Genomic DNA, 19794 nt, shown 5'->3' with positions numbered 1-19794 from the left:
CCCAAATATAAAAATAAATCAATTTGTAAACATACTTTTACATCTTTATCACTCTCTGATTTTCTTTCCCGGTCCTTTTCCTTATCTTTACTCTTCTTCTTCTTGCTTGTTGATCGCTCTCTTTCATCCCTACTTCTTTCTTTGTCTTTATCTTTCTTCTTCTCCTTTTTATGTCTAGGATGACAGTAAAATGTACAGCAACAGGTTTAACTTGTTTAGATAACCTGACCTGACTTCACAGGATGTAAGTAGTACAGCAAAGATCCAACTTCAAAATCTTGGACCATCAAAGTACACAAGTAACATAGGCTACAAAACTAAATAAATTGGTTACAGGGCTAAAGTGTTCAATCCTTCATGGTGTTTAAGTCACAAGTCAGAAAGAGAATACATTAAAATATTCTTAGGAACTGTAACTGCTGAAAAGAAAAACTACAGGACAGTTTTAAAATGAAAACCTCTGAAAATACAAAATATATTTAAATGATTAACATTCTTACCTCCTAGGGGATGGTGAGCGAGACAATTTTCTTTTAGGAGACCGAGGCTTTTTAGGAGATCTTGTCCCACTCCTGCTCCTTCGTCGTCGTCTCTCTCTAGAATCACAAATGTGTAAACTAGGTTTTAAAATACAGTGTGATCTTAAAAATGCAGACACATCATAGATGGTTCTAACAATGAAAGAAGTGGCCGGGTGTAGTGGCTCATGCCTGTAATCCCAGCACTTTGGCAGGCTGAGGTGAGGGGACTGCTTGAGCCCAGGAGTTCCAGACCAGCCTGGGCAACATGGTGAAACTCTGTCTCTATAAAAAATACAAAAAAATAAGCCAGGTGTGGTGGTGCATGCCTGTAGTCCCAGCTACTCAGGAGGCAGAGGTAGGAAGATCACTTGAGCCTGGGGAGGTTGAAGCTGGAGTGACTTGTGATAGGGCCACTGCACTCCAGCCTGAGCAAGAGAGAGAGAGAGACCCTGTCTCAAAAACAGATAAATAGAAGATTGTTTCACAATACTGGTATGAGCTAAACAATTAAATGAGTAATATAAACATCTGCAAACCATGTACCTTTCCCTTTACTACCCTCAAGAAAACTCCTAATTTCTAGCAATTCTTTTAATTGCTGACAAAATGTTAGAAATAGTAAGCTTAAGAAAAAACTGATTTAACAAAACTAATGTGAGAGGGGTGACGTGTTAAGTAAACTATTACTGAAGAAGTTAGTTTTTGGTTCAAACATTCAGTGTTCAAAGTAAGTACAGAATAATTCAATAATGTGATACAGAAGGTAGTTACTAATAAAATATCCCCATATTCACCTTTAAATCATTAGATGAAATTCAGAGAACTAGTTAGAGCAAAGGTAGAAACCCTATACTCTAGCAAAATTCCCGCCCCCCGTACCCCAACAACCCTGCTTTCACCAATTACTTGGAAGATATACAGCCTTCCCCTCCTTTTTACTGTGACGTAAAAAAAATTGTTCTTGATTCTCAAAAGTTATCAGACTTAAAAAAGCCTGTACTTAGTTGTCTAGTTTCCAAATGAAGCTTTTTTTCTACATATATAGCCCTCCGTGATCCTTGTCCTGGAAACAATACACATAACTGAGTATTCACTTATCAAACATTGTCACGACTGTGTACCTTATACTTTTTACTACTGTCTTGTGTAACTGAAACTCCAAATTCTCTAGATGGAAGAAATATTTTATATTACATTTCCGTGTCCCTCAATAGACTGTACCACGAATACAAACACAGTGGGTATTTAATAACTCACAGAAGATGCCTTAATTTAGAGCGAGCCAATAATACAGCATGAGAAGGCACTTACATTATATAAAGCAACAGGTTAAAAAAAAAAACAAAAACGCCTCAACAGTTTTTAAGGTAAGAAAATACATGTAGTACTTTCCATCTTTTCTATCTGTCACCTATCCCTCAGGCCTGATGTAGCATTTCCTTCTGTATTGATATTTGGTTTCATTTTCATCCTTAAAAATTTAGTTTTTAAGAAAATTTTCATCACCCCAAAAACTTCTTAACCTTTAGCTATCACTCCAATCCTCCCTATCTCCCCAGCAATCAGTTATCTACTTGGTATCTTTATGGATTTGCCTATTCTGGGCATTTCATATAAAAGGAATCATGCAACACATGGCCTTTTATGGATGTCTCCAAGTTTCATCCATACTGTAGCATGTATCAATCTTATTTATTGCTGAAAAATATTCAGCTGTATAGATATACCATTTTGTTTCTCCATGTGTTAATGATATTTGAGTTAACTTTTTGGCTATTGTGAATAATGTCACAAACATTCACGTAAAAGTTTCTGTGTGAACATGTTTTCGTTTTCCCCAAGAGTACAACTGGAGGATCAAAACCTTTTATGTTTAACATTTTTAGGAAATGCCAGACTGTTTTCTAAAACACCTGTATCAGTCTATATTCATACTAGCAATGCATAGAGTTCCAATTTCCCCATATCCTAATCAACACTTACTGTCATCTGTCAGGCTCGGCTATCATCTGTCTTTCTGATTTAAAACCAACCTGGTGACTGTGACGTATCTCACTGTGGTCTGGTTTGCATTTCCTTGGTGACTAATAATGTTGAACAGATTTTATGTACTTACTAGATATTTGCATATCTCCCTTGGAGAAATGGCTACAGATTCTTTGCCATTTTTAAATTGGGTTGCCTTTCTATTGCTGAGTTGTAAGAGTTCTTTATATATTCTATATTAAGTTCCTTCAGATATATAATTTGCAAGTATTTTCTATCTAACACTTCAGGTTTTTACTTTCTTGATAGCATCCTTTGGAATACAAATGTTTTAAATTTTGGTGAATTCCAAAAATTTGTCTTTTCTTCTGTTGCTTATGCTTTTGAAGTCATATCTAGGAAACCACCAAGCTCATGGTCTCAAAGATTCACTTTTGTTTTCTTCTGAAGGTTTTACAGTTTTGGCTCTTACATTTAGGTCTTTTATACATTTCAGTTAAATTTTTTATATGGCATGAACCTCCTAGTGAATTTAAGTAATGTTGATGAATAAAACAAGCACTGCAGCGACACATGTGAATGAAATCTGAAAAATGGAATGAAGTCCAGCCCTTACTAATATCATACAAATCCCAAATTAAGGATGAAAATGTGCTTTTCGTGCAGTTTGTGCAATTGAAAGTCTGCAACATTTCAATTTTCACTGACAGCTTAAAGATAGAATTCGTCTAAGAATGACACAAACCAGAATCTGCATTACCTTCCCATTAATTCAACAATCATTAAAAGGGAGAGAAAAATTATCAAGTACTAACATGTAGATGATAAATATAGCTAACTATAATAAACTTTCTTAATGCAACAATTTAGTATGGTTTAGCCATTAAAACTTAAAACTATAAAGAGAAAAACTCACCTCTGTTGAATTCCATGTTACTTCAAATATACTCTAGACCACAAAATATTAAGTAAAACAAAATAAACTACATTATTCTTCACAAATTGCCTTTTAAAACTTCAATAACGGCAAAATGTAACTTTTTTCAACACTGAAATACTTATGTTCTGGAAAAGACTTCATATTCACAGCATACTGATACTGTTAGAAGCAAAGTTAAAAAATAATTGCCAAGAATTCACAATGCCACCTTACCTGCTTGCACTTCTAGAACGTCTAGCTGTGCTGTAACTTTTTGGTGGTGTTTTAGAACGTTTCTTTTCTTTGTCTTCTTTCTTTTTGTCTCTAACAAACGAACACAATTGATCAATGCATTAGAAGACTCAGCTGATGCCAATTTATATAGCACTACATACACAAGAATATAATCAGATCTAATCCCATTCTTAAAAGCATAAATGTTATTCTGACAGAAACTGATTTAAAAATAATACTTCACGTGGCATATCTGAAGTACAGTAACTTCTTTTAAAATCCTATTTTCCCAGGTTTTCTCCTGAGTAGACTAGACGATGGGTGAGTAAATAACTAGGATGTTGGCTTGAAATATGTCTGGTAAACACCAATAAGTTAACTGTCTCTAGGCTCCTCAAGACTCCTTTTTCTCTCAGCTGATTACCACTTCCCCAACTCACCTCTCCTATCAGGCCAAAACCCATAGAGCACTACCAAAATCATTCATCAACATCATGAATATTCTTCCAAGACACATATCCCCTGTCAACCTCTATCATGGATCAAACAAGCTTTTATCTTTTTCTGCTGCTATGTATTATGAACTATTCAGGGCTTATTAGAAAAATATCATTAACAGATTGTGACTATAGCCATAACTCAATTTTATTTTTTTACAGATTCCTATAAAGTTTTACTCCTCAGAATATTTTTTCCCCAAGATCATCATTCTCCCCAAGATGCTGAGCAAAGAGTAGATAAATGATATATATTTGTTGAATGAGAAGTCTCCTAACCCTATCCCTCTCTTACTGTTCTAAGCTAATGTTTCCACTCTATATTCTCTATTTCATTTTTTCCCCTTCTTTGGTCATCCTCGGTTCCCTCTTCATCCAATCTTTATCATTGGTTCCCTCTTCATTCAAATCTTTTATCATCTAACTCCTAGATTACTAGAATAGTCCCCTAGTAGGTTCCAGTCATACCTCCCATAAACTGATTCCGTACTCTGTCATGAATCTTTTAAAGTACAAACCTGAAAATATTAATTCCCTGTTCACCATTTTCAACCCATTCCTGTTGCCTCCTGGATCAAGTGCATAGTGTGAACAACAAAGCCTTCCATGATCTGTCTCATTATATTTTCCTGACCTCATTTTCTAGTCCTACTACACCAAAATACTGTTATTTCAAGAAACACCATTCTCGACCTGAAAGCATGCCCCGCGTTGAAGTCTAGTCAAATCTTTCAGAATTTAATACTTGAGTCATTCTCAAACTTCTTCCAACATCAGCAAGTAGCAATCATCATTTAATGGTTCCTCGCCTGTAATTAAATCCATCACTCCTCTTCTAGCAATCAGAAAGTCCTTAAAGAAATGCTTAATTCCATTGTATAACTGTTCTATTGACCTTGTTTGATTCACTCTGTAGCACATAAGGGTTTAAACAAAGATAGTAAAGCTACCCCTACTCTTCTGTTCTCATCAGTTGAGTTTTATGCTTCCCAAGAGTAAGTTATGTTGTTTGTGTCCCCACCTATACTTAATGACATGATTTAACTAAATATATAAATGAACAAAATAATGCCAAATATAGTTGCTTCTAGAAAATTAAGATATTTTAGCAAGAGATAAAAAGCAGTTGCTAAAAAAACTAAGTGCTGTGAAACTGTATGCCTCACAACTATAAATGATTGGGGGCATACTAATTTAAAAGTGCTTGGCTCTACACAAAAGACTGGTTTTGAATGTATTTTAGATGGAAATAAAACGTTAAGGTGTTTCTTATGAAAGAAGGTAGCAGGAAAGCTAACAATTCCTACTACTAAGAAATTTTACTTAGGCCCTCAGCTATAAGCTGAAGTTTCAGTTTATAATGAAGCACTAGAAAAACAAATGTCAGCCTCCTCAAACTCAAATATTGACAGTTTCTTCCCTTGTCTAGCGCTATTTCTCTGCCCCCCACCCCAACCACCTCTTTTGTTACTAAGTAGCACAATACTGGTGATATTGGGAACCCTAAAATTTGCTTTCTCACCCAATGCTATACCTTGTTTTTGATGTGCTCCTTGACCTTCTACCTCTCTCTCTGGAATGCGATCTTCTCCGTCTTGGGCTTTTGGATCGTCGCCGACTCCTAGACTTAGAATGTGACCGCCGTCTCGATCTGCTTCTTGACCGCCTAATAATGTAAAAGGAAGCCAATACATACGTATAAATGTAAAAAGACTATAAATTTTGTGCTTAGTATCAGACAAAAGATTCAGACAAATGGACTAAACAATTAAATGGGGGATAATTCCCTTCCAGTTGCTATTATTTAGCCCATAGAACAAACACCTTCAACACCTTAGAAATTAGTAATACCTTTAAACACTTGGAATTCCTCAGCTTTTAATGATTTGCTCAACCTGTCAGATAGGTCCTTCTATGCCCACTGTACTTACAACTCCAAGGTTGAAACTACTACTAGATCATGAAGGAGAATAAAAATATGACTTATTTGCATCATCTTATACAATTATATAGCATTTTAGCATGTATTTCTTATTTGATTCCTCATTACTGCAGCTTAAACCTTCCTCATCATAAATCAAATACTTATATCATGCTATATATAAACTATAAATTGGTCTCATTAGTCCATAAAGTAAATGCCACTATTATTCCTATTTTATAAAGAGAAACCACTTACTGTGTTGCCATCTCCTATTTCAAATTTTTCTCTTAAACAAATTCCACTCCTTTAATCCACAATTTAGGAAACTCCAGGCAATGCAAACATTTTATAAATATATACAATTTGTATAAACTGCCTCTTTTACTCTCTTTTTTCTCTGACATATCTGTTTCTCTACTCCCCACACCGAGCCCCCATCCACTGTGTCCTGACCTGGCTCTTCCAGGACGTAAGAAGCACATTTAACCTTCAGATATTGTCATCCCCCCTACTGCATTAAAATACTCATTCTTTTTTTTTGTTTTGTTTTTTTTGAGACGGAGTCTGGCTCTGTCGCCCAGGCTGGAGTGCGGTGGCCGGATCTCAGCTCACTGCAAGCTCCGCCTCCCGGGTTTACGCCATTCTCCTGCCTCCACCTCCCAAGTAGCTGGGACTACAGGCGCCCGCCTCGTCGCCCGGCTAGTTTTTTGTATTCTTTAGTAGAGACGGGGTTTCACCGTATTAGCCAGGGTGGTCTCGATCTCCTGACCTTGTGACCCGCCCGTCTCGGCCTCCCAAAGTGCTGGGATTACAGGCTTGAGCCACCGCGCCCGGCCTCTTTTTTTTTTTAAGTGATGGGATTTTGCCATGTTGCCCAGGATGGTCTCGAACTCCTGGGCTCAAGCCACTAGCCCACCTTGGCCTCCCAGAGTTGGGATTATAGGCATTAACCGCCACACCCAGCCCATTCTCTTCTATTTTAAAAATTAAAAATAAGTTGCAGTCCTTTGCTTAGTCTTGATCACTTTTACTGACCATTCAACTTCTTTTTGTGCAACATTTCAAATATAGTCTAAATTTTCTGCCTACTTTTCAAGGTATGAGAGTATGGACATCTTAAAGACTTGTGTTAAACTCTCATTTATAAGCCAGGTAACTTAAGAGTATTATCTAACCTCTCTGACCTGGTTACTTCAGCAGTCAACACCTCCATCACCAAATAGTGGCAACACCTCCATCACCAAATAGCAGTCAACACCTCCATCACCAAATAGTGGCAAAGATAGAGTCTAGCTCGGTGCCTTAGTGTAGGCACACACCAGTGACCCTTGAATAACATGAGTTTTAACAGCATGGGTCCACTTACACACAGTTTTTTTTTTTGCCACAACCAAATGTGGGTTAAAAACAGTATTTGAAGGATGAGGAACCCATGTATAGTAAGAACTGACTTTTCCTATATGTGGATTCCAGAGGACTTGACTATGCATGCATTCTGGTATAGGTTGATTTGTAACCAATCCCCTGCATATACGGAGGGACTGTACATTAAATATTGATGTCCTTCTTTCCTCTTACTGATGTGCTAATATAGCTTCTGTTGCCATAATTCCGTAAAACAACTGCCTCAAAACCCATAGTAATGTCTCAATAAACTATTTGAGTTATTGAACTCAACTTTAATATTTTATTTTCAGCCGCATTTGTAACTATTTACTAAACAATTCCTTGCAATAACATCTCCACATCCTAAGATGTTTTTATACACTTAACTACCCTTCTATGGGCTCCACAAAGACATGGGAAGTAAGTCTTTTCATGACTGTATTCTTAAGCAACTACCACACTGCCTGATTTAAATAAAAGGCACCAATAATATACTTTGAATGAAACAGAGGCATATAAAATATCAGAATCATAACCTTAAGAGATTAAACAGTTCTTTTTCAAGGGGAATGTACTACAGAGTCACTTTTCTACACTTACTAGTTCATATGAGCTTTTAACAGCTAGCCAAAGAGATTAGTGTAAAATATATTTAATAAAGTCAAAAAGCTTGTGAAAGTCATGATCATTTAACACACTAAGATATGATGCTTAAGATATTACAACTGGGCTGGACTCAGTGGCTTCTGTCACCCCAGCACTTTGGGAGGCCGAGGTGGGCGAACAGCTTGAGCTCAGGAGTTTGAGAACAGCCTGGGCAACATGGCAAAACCCTGTCTCTCAACAACAACAAAAAAAGGCGCAAAAATTAGCCAGGTGTGGTGGTGCATGCTTGTAGTCCCAGCTACTCAGGAGACTGAGGTGGGAGGATGGCTTGAGCTGCTGAGGGGTGGGGTGTGTGTGTGTGTTTGTGTGTTTGTGTGTGTGTGTGTGTGTGTGTGTGTGTGTGTGGTGGGGGTTCCCACAACCCACAACAATGATCTCCGTTACGATGTATCACGAGTATCTGGATTCAGGGATATATTTCACTTCTACTTTTCACTGGTCATAGTAAAGTAATTAATATTAAAATGAGAGTCCCAGTAAGATTTAATATAAAGAAAAAGACACAGGTTCTTTTTTTTTTCTTTTTTTTAAGACGGAGTCTCGCTGTCACCACGCTGGAGTGCAGTGGCGCAATCTTGGCTCACTGCAATCCCCGCCTTCCGGGTTCAAACGATTCTCCTGCCTCAGCCTCCCAAGCAGCTGGGATTACAGGTGTGCATGCCACCACTCCCAGCTAATTTTTGAATTTTTAGTAGAGATGGGGTTTCACTTTGTTGGCCAGGCTGGTCTCAATCTCCTGACCTTATGATCCACCCACCTCAGCCTCCCCAAGTGCTGAGATTACAGGCGTGAGCCACTGCACCTGGCCCAGGCTCTCCTTTTTAATAAGAGTTCGGTAAAGGGAAGGGAAACACATATCAATCATAGTAATCATATTATGAAGTACATCCTATTGCAGAGGTTAAACTAAACTATGAGAGCACTGTCGTGGAAGATTAAGACTGCAAGGATTGTAACTTGAAGAAAAAGGAGCTCCTCAAGGTAGAAATGGAAGATGTGGGAAAACACTAGGCAGAAAGGATCATGAGCAAAAATATGAAGACATAAAGAAAATATGTTGAGGCAATTAGTCCTGTAACTTTTGGAGTGGCAAATGACACGTATAAAAAGATAAACCAGACAGAACACTGAAGAACCCTGAAAGCCATTCTAAGGTTTTGTCTATCACCTTATCAAGGCAATAAGGAGCTTCTCAGTATCTGTGACATGATCTATATTTGGGTTTCTGAAAGATGTCTCTAAGAATGAGACAGACTGGGATAAAGTGGGTGACAGGGAATAAACATAGCGTATAGGATAATTCCTGTAATACTCCAAGAAATGACTTAAGAAAATGATATTAGAAGATATTAAAAACAGAGTGAAAAGGCCATCTCTGAGACAGAATAAATGTGATTTTTTAGATACTTTATGATGTAAGTGCTTTTAATAGAGATGTGACAAAGTCTAGGATTCAAGTTACACTGCTCTTTAAAAAATCCTGACAATAACTAGGAGAAATGATTTTATCTAATCCTTGGTAAAAACTAAGGGGTAACAGACACTAAGAAAAGGCAGACAACTGACAGAACTAGGTTCCAGAACAGACGAACCCAGGAGTGAAGGTTTAAGAGTCAAGTGGTGACTGGCTGGGCATGGTGGTTCATGCCTGTAACCCCAGCACTTTGGGAGGCCAAGGTGGGCGGATCACTTGAGGTCGGGGGTTTGAGATGAGCCTGACGAACATGGAGAAACCCCGTCTCTACTAAAAATACAAAATTAGCTGGGTGTGATGGCACACATCTGTAATCCCAGCTACTCGGGAGGCTGAGGCAGGAGAATCGCTTGAACTCGGGAGGTGGAGGTTGTGGTGAGCCAAGATCGTGCCATTGCACTCCAGGCTGGGCAACAAGAGTGAGACTCCGTCTCCAAAAAAAAAAAAAGTCAAGTGGTGGAGGGGTATGTAAAGTGAAGCTGAAACTAGTTGAAGTAACTGACCACAACTGGAATATTCTAGTTCTGAGTGTCAACCCTAAAAGGTTCTGACTAGAACCAGAATGCAATTAGGCCAATTATGATTGAGTTTGGAAATTAAGAAAATTGAAGAATGGCTGACATAGTTGGTGAATAACCTAGAGCAAGGGCTGAATTTCATGTTGTCGTTTGCGCAAGTGTGGATGCTCTAAGACCCTTTTATGGGGTGCATCAAGTCAAAACTATTTTCAAAATAATAATAAATTATTGCCTTTTCCACTGTGTTGATGTTTGCAACAATGTCACAAAGGCCAAAGTGGGTAGAAATACTGAACTCTTCAACACAAATCAAGGTAGGGGCTACTGAACTGCCCTAGGAGTCATTATCTTCTTCACTGGCACTTCTGTATGCACTTGCAGTAAAAGAAAAAATAACGCCACTTTTATAAAGATGTCTTTGATGAAGCAGTAGAAGTTAATTTTATTAAATCTCTCTTGAGTACTATTAACATAGTAGCAAAATTAAATCTAGTCTCTTGAGTAATATTGTGTGTGATGAAATGGAAAGAATGCATAAATCACTTCTGATGCTTACGAAGTATAATGGCTATATTAAAGAAGACACCTGTGTGAGTTATGAGCTGAACTAACTGCTTTTTCATTATCACCTTTGAGAATCTACAAACTATGATTACTCAGACTTGGGTATTTGACAGACAATTTTTTGAAAATAAATGAAATCTATTATATAAAAGAAAAACAGATGAGTTTTGCAAATAATAAAAATCTGAGAAAATTAAATTTTGGAAAATGACTCCATTGTTATGAGCATGCCAGATTCCTAGTACTTGCATTTTACTGATGAGATATTTACCAGATGTCATTTTTTGATAGTAGGTAACAAATACAAGTCAGTATTTGGAAACGTGTATAATTCAATGAATCAATTATTTTTCATTTTGTTGCTCAAGTTCCAATGCTTTCCTACCACCTCTGAATTTTTTGGGGTTTTAAAGTATAAATCATCTATTTCGTCTGTATCTTTTTTTACTTTATACATGTGTGAACAGTCATTCACACACTCTAACAGCAGAGGTTACTAAAACACTTTAACCAGAGGCTAACAGATTAATAGCAAATTGAAAAAGATGTGACATATGTAAGCTATCTTTGTCTAAGGTATAACTGACTAAAAAGCAACCTAACCTGTGTCTAGAAGATGAGGGAGTCCTCCTCCTCCTAGAACGTGATCTTGATCTTGAATGCCTTCTTTTTTCTTCTTTCTTATCTATATTTAAAAGAAAAGGAACTCGCATTTAGAAGTCATTAAATGGGGCCAGACGCAGTGGCTCATCCCTGTAATCACAGCACTTTGAGAGGCTGAAGTGGGAGCAGCACTTCAGTCCAGGAGTTCAAGACCAACCTGGGCGATATAATGAGTCCACATCTCTACAAAAAATACAAAAATTAGCTGGGCATGGTGGTGTGTGCCTGTGATCCCAGCTATCTGGGGAGGCTGAGCTGGGAGGATTGCTCGAGCCTGGAGATGGAGGGTGCAGTGAGCTGTGATTGCACCACTGCACACCAGCCTCAGCAACAGAGACTCTCAAAACAAAACAAATAAACTAAAATCATATCAAATAGGAAGATTAATCCCTTTCAGAAGTTATTCTAATAATTTTTCACCTTACTTTTCAGCTTTTACATACAACCCTTGAATGTTACAAGTAACCATTTTATAACTATGACTTTGAAGCTTACTGAAATACTATAAATTATAAATCATCCAAGCTTTTGGTAGATCCAAATTAGACTTCTAGTTCTCAGCTAGCTAAAGGTTCCTTTGACTATTTTACTTGCCAGACTTAAAAGGCTGTGAAATGTTTTCTGTAAAGCAATCTATAAAGAGGCTAAATTCCTCATTCTTTGGCTCTAATTTACTCTTGACAAGGCTCTAAATGAGGGGTCCCCTTTCCTTTCCGTGGTTCTTCACAGATTCAGTATTTGGCCCCCAAATGCAGAAAGTCATGATTCACTCACTGATTTCAGTCCACTTCTGTGACAGAATCAGATTTTAGTAAGCTAGCTCGCTTCCTATTATCTGTTCATCACTCCTCTTCCCTACCAATCTTTAATTGTGTAAGTACAGAAAGGAGATCTACAACTACACATAAGGAATTTCTTAACCGGGGACATAACAAGAGAAATAAAGCCATTGTATTCTACATTCACTGATTATCATCAAAGTGGGATTGAGTTTCTTTCACATTTAAGTCATATCATTAATAGGGTTCAATATATTGTGAATGTCATTATCAATAATAAATTCAGAAAAATATTGGTAAAAACATCAGTTCATAAAGAAACTACATTCAGTCATTTTAGTCATATGTTTTCAAGAAAAACAGCAGTTAGAACACGGTGTGTAGCAAACTTTACATAGACCCGGCTGTGCTATCTAAAAGCTCCTATTGTTTGCCATGTGACTGTGGCTAATTATTTGACATTTTATTGGTTAAATAACATAACACATATAAAGCATTTGGTATCAGTTTATCCACTATTATACTTTAAAATTATTTTCCTAATCCTAGGCATATTAAAAAACATTCCCATTTATTAAATGAATAAGATATTTATAAGAAAGAAAATCCAGGGCCATAGATCTAAATATATATGGGCAGATAACGATATCTATTCATTTAATCTCAAAAAGACAATCTGCAAAGAAGACAACTAATTTTCTTTAAAGAAATAACACTTTAAAGAGAAGCATTTTCACTAGGTTCTCTTGACCAATGAAAAAATTTAAAATTAGGCTATCTCAACTTAGATAAACATAAATAATGATATCAAGTATTAGATAATCCTACTGATTTTTTGGACTAGATTAACCATTGCTGTGGAAGGCTGTCCTGTTTGCTGCAGCATATCTAGCAACATGTTGGCCCTTTGCCCTCTAGATGCAGTTGGCACTCCTGTGACCACCATAATTGTCTCCAAATACGTCTGAGTGGCACTCAACTATTCAATCTTTTTATCAGAATTTAGAACACTTTAAACAACTAGGGTGTCAGTCCACACAATTTCACACATGAAAATCATTTTTGCCAAGAATCACACAACAAAATTGCATAAACATTGTTTACCTGGTTCTATAGCAGCAGAAATTAGGGACTGTGCTTCTCGTACTCTTTTCATAGCTTCCTCTATTTCTTTACTAGAGGTATCTGATTTTAGACTTGGTGAAACGAGACCAGCAGCTACATGATTCAACCTGAAACAGAATCAAGAAATGGTATCCGAAATATTTTAAAATGCACACCAGCATTTCAAATAAATAAGTATATAATACCATTTTAGCAAAATATTCCTTCAAAAAAAGGGAGGGGAGGACTCCCATGATAACTTTGGTAAACAACATATAGTATAGCATTGTTTTAAATATTTACAATTATTTGTTTTAACGAGTAAGAGTCATCTGGAATTAGAAAAATATCTATTTTGCTGAACATCCATTAACTTTCCATAAACAAACACATTTTTAGGAATGCCAGTACAATAAAATATGCTGATGCTAAGAACTTTTTTTCATATAAATTAAAAATTTTTGGCCAGGTGTGGTGGCTCACGGCTGTAATCCCAGCACTTTGGGAGGACAAGGTGGGCGGATCATGAGGTCAGAAGATCGAGATCATCCTGGCTAACACGATGACACCCTATCTCTACTCAAAATACAAAAAACTAGCCGGGCATGGTGGCGGGTGCCTGTAGTCCCAGCTACTCGGGAGGCTGAGACAGCAGAATTGCTTGAACCCGGGAGGCAGAGCTTGCAGTGAGCTGAGATTGTGCCACTGCACCCCAGCCTGGGGGACAGAGCAAGATTCCGTCTAAAAAAACAAAAAATAAAGTAAATAAATAAAAAAAATTTGTGACATAGTAATTTTGCGGAGGAAGAGCATTACCTTTTACTCTGTAGGTGGGGAGGAACTAAGGCAGAGACCAATGGCCCACCAAAATTACACATGAGATCTTGAGTGGAAAGGCTAAAGATGCTCCTTACAGGTTAACACATGTAAAAAAATATTATAGGCCAGGCACAGTGGCTCACGCCTGTAAGCCCAGCACTTTGGGAGGCCGTGGCGGGTGGATCATAAGGTCAGGAGATCGAGACCATCCTGGCTAACACAGTGCAACCTCATCTCTACTAAAAGTACAAAAAATTAGCCGGACGTGGTGGCATGCGCCTGTAGTCCCAGCTACTCGGGAGGCTGAGGCAGAAGAATTGCTTGAATCTGGGAGGCGGAGGTTGCAGTGAGCCGAGATTGCGCTACTGCACTCCAGCTTCGGTAACAGAGCGAGACTTATCTCAAAAAAAAAAAAAAGAAAGAAAGAAAACAAAAGATTACAGACACCAAATTTAGTAGTTATTTGTGGGCAGAATGGGAAGTGTACTAAACAATGGGTACATAGGAAGCTTCAACTGTATTGGTATTATTTTATAAGCTGGGTGATGGGTACATGCTTGGTTTTATTTTTAGATAATTTCTAACAAAAAAGGCCACTGACTACTGAAGTCGAACGATTCTGTCCTTCTTTCCATGCTCCCTCACTTACTGATAGGGGCTTTCACCAAGTTAAGGGGAAAAGGTATAAAGTTCAAATTTATTATGCCAAGAAATAACCAGTTTTTTAACTGATGAATTTGTCACATTATCACGTAGGAAACAATTTCTGTGACAGCATGAAGAGCACTTATTAAAAGCACTAAAAGAAAATGTTGGCTCTTAATTATATAATATGTAATACTACTTTGCTCTGGGATAGTGATTCCCTCAGCTTTACCTCTAACTCCTACTATCTTCAGGACTCAGCGTCTGATCTTCAAACTAAGTTGTCCCCTTAATAGTTCTTTTGCTATCATCCAGGTATAAGTCATTTACAATTACTATTCAAGACTCAAATGACACTAAAAGTATTTTAGAGGGGCTTACTTACTTCTGTATTTCTCTCCTTGTTTCTAGGTAACAATATATATTGCTTGTCTTGAGAAAGAAAACTTGATAACTTTCTTATAAGCTATCAAAAAAAACTCTAGTTCTGTAGACATTCAGGTATCACATCACCAATGAAAACAAAGAAAAAACCCTTACTTGGGATCAACAGTACTCATAAGCTTCAGCAACTGATCTGCAGCAAGAGACTGCAAAAAATAAAACATAAGAACAATGAGAATACATAAAACAATAACTAGTATTTTCTGAGTTATGTTGAAATGCCCTGGGACAAACTGCCAAACCTACAAGTATGTTGTAGGCAGAAAACTGAACAACAGAAATCCAGGCAAACTAAATGCCGTGAAACATACATTTTTTTAGTAGCCACATTGAAAAGATAAAAAATAAAAAAAAAGAAACCGGTGACCTCAGTAGCTACAGTATTGGATAGAGCAGCTTTAGCAAGTTATCTAAAGATTATGAGGCTGAACAGTCTTGATATTATACAATTGTCTTCTTTAAGACTTTTGAAATAAAGAAACACGTAAAACTCAAAACAGCTTTACCAATATAATACAAATGATCTCTACAAAGTAAGAACTTCAGAAACAAAGGTTAGCTAAATTACAATAAAAGAAAACTTCCATTATAGAAAATTATAAACCACATTCCTATCTTTTCATGACTATTTACTCTGACTGTATGACACACTGATAATGTAATGGCTTCCTGTGAACCTATTTTCTATTTTGAACTATATAAAAAAAAAAAATCCATGAACGGATAAGGAGTTAGTCATTCAGTGACTGTTTAAAGCTCTAACAAGTTTAAATGAGAAAAAAAATTACTACAACATAGCCATTAGCTCCTGCTCTTGAAATGCAAACCAACAGTTAAACAGATTTTCTGTAAAATGGGTGAAAACTTGAAGTTACTAAGTTATACCTGAGAGTTCAAGTTTGCTCCAGGAAGCCCAAGTGCAGCAAGGGCAGGATCAAGAGTAGGAGCCCCCAAAGCAGCCAGTGGAACAGCGCCAATCTGTGAAATGTCAAATTTTATTTATGTAAAGCTTCATTTCAGTTCCTTATACCAGGGGTTAATACTTTTTTAATGTAAAAGGTCAGATAACTTCAGTTTTCAGGCTACACGGTCTCTGGTCTCTGTACAACTACCCAGTTGTACACAACTCCATAGGACTACTGCTATCGTAGCTTGAAAGCAGTCAGAGACAATACCTAAACAAATGGCTGTGGTCCAATAACAATATTAATAGAAACAGGGGTCTTGCGCTATATGACACCCATGTTCCATCCATTACAACACATTTCCCCCCTAAATCCTAGATTAAGACAAAAAGACAAAATATTTCAACATATTCTGGTGCTGATTTTAATTATTTATTGCTTCTCAGGATCCAAATCTACTATTCTTTGCCCTGCTGTTTTGTGATACTGGAGGCAGAACCTTTATAAAGCATTTCTCCTTTGATAGCTGCCATGATAGAACACTTCATTTGGAAAGAGTGCTGGAAGGACACTAAGGAAGGGGCTCTTCCTGGTTCCTGTGTCCCCTGATCATTCCTGTACCACCATGTCAAACCACAGCAGCCTTCACCTCTCATGAGTTTCAGTATCAACTCCTTATGCAGCTCCCCAGGGCACCCAAGATAACTTCTTTATTAGTCATTCTTCCAAAAACAAATCTAAATTTCAGCATAGATGGGGAAAGAGGAGTCCCCTAAACTAAATGGGTTTGTGTTCCTTCTGCTTCAGCCTCAGAAGTAGTGGTTGTTTCTTATACTTGTGATTCCTGTATTCATTAGAGTTCCCCGAGTAATCTCTTATCACTAGTTAGTAATTCCTTAAATGTTCCCTGTTCAAATTACTGCAGGGTTCTGCCACCTGCTTGACACAATTCTGATTAATGCATAATGTAATAGACACAAACCAGGAAAGTGAGGCTGCTTTAAAACCATCTGTAGCTTTTGAAACAGCCTCACTTTCTCCACATTGTGCTACAAGTTCTCCTTGTTTCAATTTATTTAGTAAATACAAACTATCAAACTTTTTATAATTTAACTGTTTATTCAGTACAGGCAAAATGCTGTGTTAATACTACTTTAACTTACTGTCCAACATAGGTATTGCATAGCTTTATACATTAAAGGAATTTAGAAAATTACCCAGATCTGGACTGGGCGTGGTGGCTCACACCTGCAATCCCAGCACTTTGGGAGGCCAAGGTGGGCAGATCACTTGAGGTCAAGAGTTCAAGACCAGACTGGCCAACATGGTGAAACCCCACCCCTGCTAAAAATACAAAAATTAGCTGGGCATGGTGGCGTGCCTGTAGTCACAGCTATTTGGGAGGCTGGGGCAGAATCGCTTGAACCAGGGAGGTGGAGACTGCGGTGAGCCAACATTGTGCCATTGCACTCCGGCCTGGGTGACAGGGCAAGACTCTGTCCGTCTCAAAAAAACAAAAACAAACAAACAAAAAAACCCAACAAAAACACAAAAACCAAAACAAAACAAAGAAAAAAGAACATTACCCAGATCCTCATTTTATAGGCTAAAAAAACCCCTCAGAGTTAAGTGATAAAAGTCACACCCAAAAAGCTTAGGAACTCCTAATCTTTCATTTTATAGTTCACTTCAGTTAAGAGTCAATTAGTCAATTATTTACACAGGCAAAATGATATACTAGAAAGAATGCTTTTATAAATTTCCAGTTGAGGCTCATCATTCACTACAATCTTTGAAACTACTGACCAGTTACAATCTCATTAATTAGAATACACCGTATTTAAAGTGTCTTTTACTTCTAAAATGATAAGCTTCCTATAGCATTGTCAGTGTTAGAAACACTATCGCAACCAGTTTTCTTTCATGTTCCCATATCAAACGTCTCCATCAAGAATTGCCTTTGTTTTCAAGCCAAAAACCCCTCAAGTAACAGGAAAAGATAAAGAGGAAGGAAAAAAAAAACACGGAAGGGCTCACTTGTGAAATTTGAACCTCAGTTTTCTTTCCTAGTCCAAATGAACACATTTTTAACAGTGTGTTCAGAGAAGTGTTCGTGCCTCATGGGATGGTTCCAAAACTACTTAGGATTATTTTAAGAGCCAATGGTAAACGTGATACAATAGATATTTTACGATTTTCAGGATGTTGTTAAAATACAAAAGTCTAAGAGCTCCTCTATATTATTTGTGATTTCGATATAACTCTTTACAATACTGTACATGTGATAATGCTATCTCAACTAGAATCTCATGAGTACCTACAAAGCTCAAATATGTTTAGCTTCATCCACAATTCTGTTTTTTCCCCCCATCTTTTAAGAATTCAAAAGAACGAGTACCTGGGTAAGTGGGTTAGGAGTAGGCAGGAGTCCACCACCAGGCAGAAGACCTGCCACTGCATTAGCTGGTGCCAACAGAGACAAAGCCTTAGCTTCATCAGGAATAACTCCTGCAGAGAAACATCCTTGCATTAGAACACATTCTTTTCTAAGACAGAAAACACACAAAAACACCCAGAAAATGTCTCCCTGATACACCACCTGAGTTTGTTGAAAGTACTTATGTTCGCTAAAATACAAAGCTTGATTTCTATGATTATTTATCATTAATTTTATGTCAGAATGAACTTCAATGTGTGAAAATTTTTTCCTTTTTCTCTACAAATGGTTAAGTTTCTAGAGTAAAAAAAAAATAGCACAATACACACTACTTTTTTGTTAACACTGCCAAGATTTCATCACCTGTACTCGATTTTTAAGTCATGAACCAAACGTAAGCAAGCACAGTCGGTTCTCCAGGGGTGTGCTCTCAACTTTCAAAAGCTGTTTTATGAACAACGACTCGTGTCGGCTGCTTCACTATAAAGCACACAGAAAAATCAAGATACACAAGACAAAAAAAGTTTGATTTAGGGGTTAATAATATGGTACAGTTACTATGATTTTCTTTTACACCTACCATACAAATTTTGTAAAAATTAAGAGAAGAAAGTATGTAAAGGAAATATTCTGTTGGAATCAAGCGTAGGGCTTTTGCTGACTCATGAAAATGAATATGAATGTTTCTGAAGGTCTCTGAATACACACAGGATGTGTGCATGGGAGTGAGAGAGAGAGAGAGATAGGTAAAACAACATGGCACATTCCTTACCTGTACAGTAAAATGCTTTATGTTTCGCCATGTGCCATGCTAACCATACCAAAAAATGCTGCTATATAGTGCCAGTTGAAAAGCTAACTTAGCCAAACTCCTTAAGCCAAAAATGACATATATATCTGTTTTTAAAGCCTAATCTGTGTATTCAGATAAAATCTAAGGGTCCTAAAACAAATATTTATGTAGACAATTTAAATTCTATCCAACAGCAAAAGCCCTATACAGATGGATTAATCTGTTAATGTGCCCAAGCCCCCAAAATGAGAGTTCAATAATACAATTAAACTACATATTTGCAAATACCAGTAGTATTTCTGTAATACATATTAAGAAACTGCATCTCATCATAAAACATACAATATGTACAGGGCACTTAAGAGAAACTGGATAAGCTGCAGAAGAAAACTGTTGGGTGGTATTTTCAGCAGGGCCTGGTATATAGTTCAGGCTGAACCAGGGAAAAGAACTGTAAAACACAACAACAAAAAAGAAAAACCACTGTTAAATAAAGGTAATGGTTCCTTCCACCTA

The 19794-nt window shown here is 37.2% G+C and overlaps 1 protein-coding gene across 8 annotated transcripts in view; it reads right to left on the bottom strand.

Annotated features, from left to right (window-relative positions):
- The window catches only part of SRSF11 (serine and arginine rich splicing factor 11), a 47735-nt gene that overhangs the window by 1497 nt on the left and 26444 nt on the right, over positions 1-19794 (bottom strand). For 3 of the 8 annotated variants that reach the window (XM_017849973.1, XM_017849974.1, XM_017849975.1), the window contains 9 exons: positions 18447-18556; positions 16029-16121; positions 15240-15289; positions 13236-13363; positions 11293-11374; positions 5692-5823; positions 3661-3750; positions 501-617; positions 36-174 (listed from right to left, as the gene is read on the bottom strand). In XM_017849973.1, coding sequence (XP_017705462.1) covers positions 36-174; positions 501-617; positions 3661-3750; positions 5692-5823; positions 11293-11374; positions 13236-13363; positions 15240-15289; positions 16029-16121; positions 18447-18556 — 941 coding nt within the window. Of the gene's footprint in view, positions 1-35; positions 175-500; positions 618-3660; positions 3751-5691; positions 5824-11292; positions 11375-13235; positions 13364-15239; positions 15290-16028; positions 16122-18446; positions 19730-19794 lie in introns of all 8 variants that reach the window. The other 5 variants (XM_017849978.1, XM_017849977.1, XM_017849976.1 and 2 more) reach the window with 3 other exon arrangements.

Source organism: Rhinopithecus bieti, unplaced genomic scaffold, assembly GCF_001698545.2.
Source record: "Rhinopithecus bieti isolate Rb0 unplaced genomic scaffold, ASM169854v2 scaffold_33515, whole genome shotgun sequence".
Lineage (NCBI taxonomy): Eukaryota > Metazoa > Chordata > Mammalia > Primates > Cercopithecidae > Rhinopithecus > Rhinopithecus bieti.
Note: the sequence above shows the minus strand (reverse complement) of the source record. Positions and strands in the feature narration are given on the sequence as shown.